Raw genomic sequence first — 7,500 nt, forward strand, 5'->3', positions numbered from 1 at the left:
GTTTCTGGAACTGATTAAGCAGCAAAGTCACCGTCCCGGACGACTTTTCTTGATGACTGCTGGAATTGTGTGCGACGGCTTAATAAGGCTAAATGGGAGTCTTGAACATTGATTGAACTTCAAATTGACTGAGCAGAACTTGGCCCCTGCTGGTGCTTTGCACACAAATCAAGATCGGCCAGCAAATCTTCTTATCTCGTTCTCATCGAGTTTCCAAGAGCACTGACTGTAAATGTTTGACAGACGACTCTGCTGGAAAGCATTGCTGTCAGCCGTATATTTAAGTTTTGTTGATTTTTGTTGTTGTTTTTTTTACAAAAAGGCTTTTCTGACAAATATAGCTCCCTCTCAAAAACGTGAATATCCATTATAGCCAGATCAGATCAGATCCTTCCTGTTCAGACTGAACTCGCGTCCAGCTGTCGATAATTCCCCCAGATCTCCTCTTGGAGTCTCATCGATCGTTTAACGTTTTCAAACGAGCCTCGTGGCCACCGCAGCGATCTGATCAAGTCAACCACATATTTTTTTTTTCAAAGTGGCATCAAACGTCTAACCCAGTGTTTCTCAAATGGGGTTAGGCTACGTGGGAGGTACTACAAGGGGTACTCGAGAAAATGCCCACAAAAAAGAAAAATAGAAGTAGGCCTATAAATCACTGTTATGTTTAATGATGACACTTGGAGAAACGTGTTGTGAGCCTGATAGTTGCTAACCCACATTATGGTACCAGGCAACTGGGATGAGTTTGAATGATGTTTGAATGTAAGTTATTGACATGAAAACTGGACTGAAACCACAGTGTTGAAATATAAATCTGTTCAGGAGGAGGCACCATTTGAAACTCTCACTCCCTTTGTGAAGGTTTTATGGTTTTAATTGCAGTTTTATAAGGAAAACGTTTTATTGTCGGGTAAAGGGGATACTTGGTTTCAAAAAATCTGGGAAAGGCCAAAAAAAGCCCAAAAAAGATTGAGAAACACCGGTCTAACCTTCCGACCTCTTGGCCTTCTCGCCCTCCTCCCAGGTACCCCAGACAGCCTGGCAGAGAAGGAGCGCCAGCTGATGGGCATGATCGGCCAGCTGAGCAGCCTGAGAGAGCAGCTCCTGGCGGCGCACGAGGAGCAGAAGAAGCTGGCCGCCTCGCAGATGGAGAAGCAGCGGCAGCAGATGGAGCTCGCCAAGCAGCAGCAAGACCAGGTATAAAGACCATTCTAAAACGGCTAGTTCCATTCCTTGATTCTGATTGGCTAGTTGCTGTGGTATATGAGACTATAACCCACACCTTGAATCAGTTTATATCAAACCCAGGTGCGTTATTTCTTTCCACTGTGTTCCACAGTGCACCAATTATCTGCACCTGTGTTGTTTCTGCAGCCTGGCCGGGAACTACTTTCTTGTAGCTGGGGACTACTTTCTTGCAGAGCAGACCTTATAGTGTATTATTAGTGAAATAGAACAGTTTTAATTGGTACATGTCTAGATTTTGTTTTAGAAAAGCAATAAGCCACGCGAGGCTTGTGGTTACCTGTATTTTACACCGGCTGAGATTTTACCCTACGCCTCTCAGCCGGTGTAAAATACCAGGTAACCACTCGCCTCTTGTGGCTTGCTGCAGGGGTCGAGGGGGTTCTTACAGTAACTCGTTTCTGGGGTTTGTGACTCCCAGCTTTGTATACTTCTGTAACTTACTGCCCAGAAGCACTCTGGGAGTTCAAGGCGGCCTCTGCGGCCGCTGCGAGGAATTGAAATGCAGCTAAATAGTGAGCAGCTTATTGCCGCATATACTAGGGTCCGTTCATGCAGTGGTCCAACACTGTACATGTGTGTTGTGAGGTGTTCATAGGTGTTCACACTCCTAACAACATGTACTGTGTTATTATTTTCCTCTGCAAATGTCACCACCGAGACACATTCCTACGTGTTGTTTGTTTATTTTTATTCTATGAATGTCTGTGATTCTTTTCCTGAAACACAGCGAACACTCAAATATGTACATAGAGGCTCTGTGTGTATGAAACATGTCGTTATGCCTATGTGTATACATGTGCTTTTACACACACACACCCACACACACACACACGCAAGCACACACACCACAAAATGGTCAGATTTTAACGGTAGGAAGACCCCACCCAGATTCCTTAGGTGTAGAAATTAGTCTCTTTCTCTCCCTCCCTCTATTTTCTCTCTCTCTCTCTCTCTCTTTCAAATACACACGGCCACACATATCACGTAGCGCTCACACACCTAGAGAGGGACGAGTGCCTTTGGCAGTTCCAACATAGAGACGTTACACAGGAATGAATCGAGGGCATGCTGTATTGGAGCAGATGAATTTGACACACACACGCACGCATACGCATGCATATGCACCCACGCACACTCAGGGGTGTTGCACCAAATTCTGGGCCCTGGGTACAAGGGTTCACTCACATTTTGTGCTTGAACCATTGAAAAATAGCAGATATACAAGCTCACGCTGCAAGCTTGTAGATCTGCTATTTTTGAAAAATCGTGAAAATGTGTGCAAGTCTTTGAATATTTCAAATCCTTCTAATGTTTCTATGTCAGTGGCGCTCAAGCCTTTTCATGTGAAAGACCCCCAAAATGATATGTATTTGGCCCACGGACCCCCATCTCAAAATATTTAGTTCCAGGGACCCCCCAGAAGCAAAATTTGAGTTGCAAATGTTTGCTTAAAAAAATACATATATTCAACGATTTGTACACATTTTCACGTCAAAAATAGCAGAGCGTCAAAAAACTCGCAGCGCTGTGAGCTTGTATATCTGCTATTTTTCAATAGCTAAAGTATCAAATAATTAAGGCCCCTCCACCTTGGGCCCTATAGTAACTCAGTCCCACTTTCCCCCCCAGTGTGACGCCCCTGCGCACACTCCTGGAGCTCACAGGCAGGAGTCTGCCAGGTATTTGCATAGAGAAGGGTTTCTCTCTTTGTTGTGCATTTTAGCTTGTGGGAAGCTTTGCTCTACAAAGCAACAAAACACACACACACACACACACACACACACACGCACACACACGCACGCACGCACGCACGCACGCACGCACGCACGCACGCACACGCACACACACACACACACACTCAAAGATGTACACAGCTTTAGGGATGAACCACCTACAACAAACACAGTGTCTCTCGGTGCCCTCAGCGGCAGGCATCTTTGAACAATAAAGTGGAACTGTCGCCGTGTACTTCACATTGTTACATAGAATCACCTGCGAGCTCTGGTAGCCGGGATGAATTAAAACGTGCTTTTCTGTGACGTGACTTTGGGATCGGTTTCTGAGTTACAAAACACACTGTATGATAATGATAAAACACACACTCCTTGCCTACCAAACCACAACCTCCACCACTCATTTCTCACATGGCCCTCTTCTAGCGCCACCATGAGGCCCGATTCTTGCAAGACACATTTTTGGACACTGCTCCTACAGATTTTGCCCTAAAATCACGCAAAGCGGCACACTGTTGAGATTGGCAGATTTCACCCAGGTTTTTTCATCTCACTCACTTGACGCAGTCTACGGTCTTCAGACATTTAGGAACACATCGGCATACACATAGCATAAACATTAACCAAAAGTATGTAGGCTACTTACTTACCATTGAGCATTTGGAATACAAGACAGTAACAAGGCAGAAAATCGCAACAGCTCCTCAGTAGCGGACAGTGTAAAATCAAAGTAGTATGAGTGATATGGGCAGCTTGCCCCAGGAAATGTGCCAAGCTCAATAGGCAACAACGGTATGTCTAGAGTCCTGCAGTCATCAACATGGATCTGTCCCATTTAGCGCCACCATCAGGCTGATTTTTTTTAAACACATTTTTGGACACTGCTCCTACAGATTTTGCCCTAAAATCACACAAAGCGGTGTATACATGTGACCTGACGGTCGCTTATCTCCAGATTAGGGAGTATTACTGGTAATAAAACAAGTCTACATTTTATCATTAATATCACAAAGAAGGCTTCAATAATGCAATAATGCCAGTGGTGGAAATTAACTAATTACATTACTCAAGTAATGTACTTACAGTACAGTAAAATGTGTTGCTTTACCAGCTGCAAATACACAATGCATGACTAATTATAATACAAGAAAGTAATATTTATTATTTTACTTTTACTTTTGGTGATATAAGTACTTGTTCTCCTAATAATCTTTTTGCTTTTGCGTAAGTCAATGCATGCAGCACTACCGTATTACAGTACTTGTGATAGAGTAGTTTTCTACACAGTTTTATTTCTACTTTAAAAAATATATATATATATCAGTCTTAAACCACTGAATGATGCAAGACACATACATACGTATGTAATAAGATGCAATATGCATACACAGCAGCACACACAATAAAACATACAACCCACAAAACAGGAAAAAAAACAAGGTACACAGATTGCATATACAGTATACAGATACAGTACACATACCCCTTTTATAGGCTAGTATGCTGTGAAATAAAGCCCTTACTTTGCAAACATTTTGCGCAATGTGAAAGTGGGTCGACTGATGATCATTAGACTGGATGATAGCACATATAAGCACTTAATAACCAATAAAACACCGAGCTTGTAGATCTGCTATTTTAGAAAAAACGTGAAAATTTGAATTTTGCCCCGATTCTATAAGTGTCTTTTGAATCCTTCTAAGATTTTTTGAAAAACCCATGTTTCTATGTCAGCAATCTGGCCAGCCATCGTCAAAGAAAAGGTCCTTTTCACTCAACTGGAGCTCAGTTAGTCTGTTCTTGAGAGACTACTATGTCAGTGGTTCTCAAACTTTTCATGTCAAGGACCCCCAAAATGTTATTTATTTGGCCAGATATACAAGCTCGCAGCGCGGCACTCGGTGCGGCACTCGGTGCGGCACTCGGTGCCGTGCTGCGAGCTTGTATATCTGCTATTTTTCACTGGTTAAAGCATTCAATAATTCTAGGCCTAAATGGGTTAAGGTTCTGGGTCGGGGTTAGAGGTTTACTTGAATTATACTTAGTTCTGTGGCAGTGTCACACACCACAAATAGCACATCTGCAATTTTAGACCTTTAGGTTTTCAGGTCTGTGTTACAAAAAAAAAAAAAAAAAGGCATTCATAAAATTGGCGTCCTAACAAGTAAAATAATGTGTGTGTGTGTGCGTGCGTGCGTGTGCGTGCGTGCGTGTGTGTGTGTGTGTGTGTGTGCGTGTGCGTGTGCGTGTGCGTGTGCGTGTGTGTGTGTGTGTGTGCGTGTGAGTGAGAGAAAGACAATGTGGTCCAGTTGGCAGAGAAGTGTGTCCAGATGAGTTGGGGTGTTTTAATATTTCATAGGCGGGCATCAACCCCTCTGTCATGACCAGGCCCTCAGAGACCCGCGGATGTGTGTCACATCTCCCTGGGGCATGCACACACACACACACACACACACAGACACACACACACACACACACACACACACACACACACACACACACACACACACACACACACACTTCAATCCAATCAATTTTAACATTGTTTCGTGGTGTGTCTACAGATCGCCAGGCAACAACAGCAGCTTCTGCAGCAACAACACAAAATCAACCTCCTGCAGCAACAGATCCAGGTGAGACCCGAGTGTGCTTTGTGTGTGTGTGTGTGTGTGTGTGTGTGTGTGTGTGTGTGTGTGTGTGTGTGTGTGTGTGTGTGTGTGTGTGTGTGTGTGTGTGTGTGTGTGTGTGTGTGTGTGTGTGTGTGTGTGTGTGTGTGTGTGTGTGTGTGTGTGTGTGTGTGTGTGTCCATACCAGCCCAAGAACAAAAGCATTTTGCTGTGATTGTGACAGCTAGGCTCAGAAATCAGTCATCAAGGCTCGGACCAGTAGTGTACAGCTGTGTATAATGTCGCTGTTGGGTGGAAACCTTGTATCTCCAAGTTTTAAATGTGTACGTTCTTTCACAAAGCAAAGCCCTGCTTCATCACACAAGGCCGTCGCACAAAAGTGGTGAAAACAGCCGATCTACAAGCACACAACGCCTCGCACCGCGAGGCGTTGTGTGCTTGTAGATCGGCTGTTTTCACTAGTTTAAATCATTTTTAAAACGATAAATGCAAAACGGACGGTTGTGGACATACAAGGTTTTCACCCGACAACGACGATATGCAGCAATCACTGATGGGACCTTTACAGGAATAATCAGATTCCTCCCTTCCTCCCTTCCTCCCTTCCTGTTATGTTCCTCCCTTCCTTCTTCAACAGGGGGTCTGGGACCCCTAGGAGGTCCTCAGAGTTACTACAGGCCAGGGGGTCCTCCAAATCTTTGTGTGGAACACTTTTTTTTCTCCTTTTTTACATTAACCACTTGAACCCAAGTGTCCATATTCTGAGAACTTTTGCCAAAAAGCGCGAGGCGTTGCGAGCTTGTAGATCGGCTATTTGTGGCAAAGGTTTGGTGTAGAGGGGAAAAAGAGCACACCAAGTACAGAGAAGGTCAAGTTTATTAGGTATTGACGGTTCATGTGGTCAGTGACCCTGGCGCCCTGGCGCTTCTCCAAATCAAAGCCCCCCCCCCCCCACCGCTTAAGCACAGGTTAGTCCAATGGTTAGTCCGGGCCTGCAAGTGGTTAATTATCTGAAAACACAAATTTACATGAATTCAAAATATACTGATGTTTATACTCAGGGTACCCGCGGATCTTGAAAAGCATTGAAAAGTATTGAATTTAGTTTTGCTAATTCAAGGCCTTAAAATGTCTTAAAAAGTATGGAATAGTGTGAGTGGGGGTATTGAATTTTATCTGGGGCAGAATGAATAAACGTGTCGCCAACAGACTATTAGTTGCGACGCGTTTCACTGTAGTTTTTTATTCCTGGTTGCCGTCCGACGTAATCCATCTCTCGCTGCCGCTGGTTGAGACGCGCTGTCTGCACACACAGCACAGAGCGTGTGGCGACACACATTGTGTGTGTGTGTGTGTGTGTGTGTGTGTGTGTGTGTGTGTGTGTGTGTGTGTGTGTGTGTGTGTGTGTGTGTGTGTGTGTGTGTGTGTGTGTGTGTGTGTGTGTGTGTGTGTGTGTGTGTGTGTGTGCGCCCGCACGCTCGGCTCACGCAGCAGTCTCACACAGAGAGAATCCCTCGTCTCTACTCAGTGCTCGTTGTTGCGTTATTGTCGTCGTTATTTATGTAAGCTAAAGACTCGCCAGGATGGCATGTGTGGAACCTTCGCAACCGGTTTCGATTGTAAACAAAACGCAGTGCTGTTTGGAAGTACTAAGACAGGACAGCCACCAAACTGTTAGCTGTGCCAACAAAAGGAGCTAACGGAGCTAACACGACCAACTTATTATCAAAGCACCTCCAAAAACATGCACAGGTTGTTGGACAGAAAATTGCGCTAGATAATGCATTTAATAATGACAGCAACATGTGTGCACTGTGCAGCCCATGGTGGTGCAGCCAGCTAGCGTTCATGCTAACTTCCTAACAAAACAACGATGTATCTACCCAGCG

At 44.5% G+C, this 7,500-nt stretch overlaps 1 protein-coding gene across 1 annotated transcript in view; it reads left to right on the plus strand.

The window, feature by feature from the left end:
• Nucleotides 1-7,500, plus strand: part of sox5 (SRY-box transcription factor 5) — a gene marked incomplete at its 5' end in the record, with an annotated part of 122,391 nt that overhangs the window by 46,691 nt on the left and 68,200 nt on the right. Inside the window, 2 exons of the mRNA XM_080754308.1 lie at nt 1,028-1,200; nt 5,549-5,617. Coding sequence (XP_080610434.1) covers nt 1,028-1,200; nt 5,549-5,617 — 242 coding nt within the window. The remainder of the gene's footprint in view (nt 1-1,027; nt 1,201-5,548; nt 5,618-7,500) is intronic.

The sequence above is a fragment of the Nannobrachium achirus genome (assembly GCF_963921795.1).
Source record: "Nannobrachium achirus genome assembly, chromosome: 23".
In the NCBI taxonomy this organism is placed as follows: domain Eukaryota; kingdom Metazoa; phylum Chordata; class Actinopteri; order Myctophiformes; family Myctophidae; genus Nannobrachium; species Nannobrachium achirus.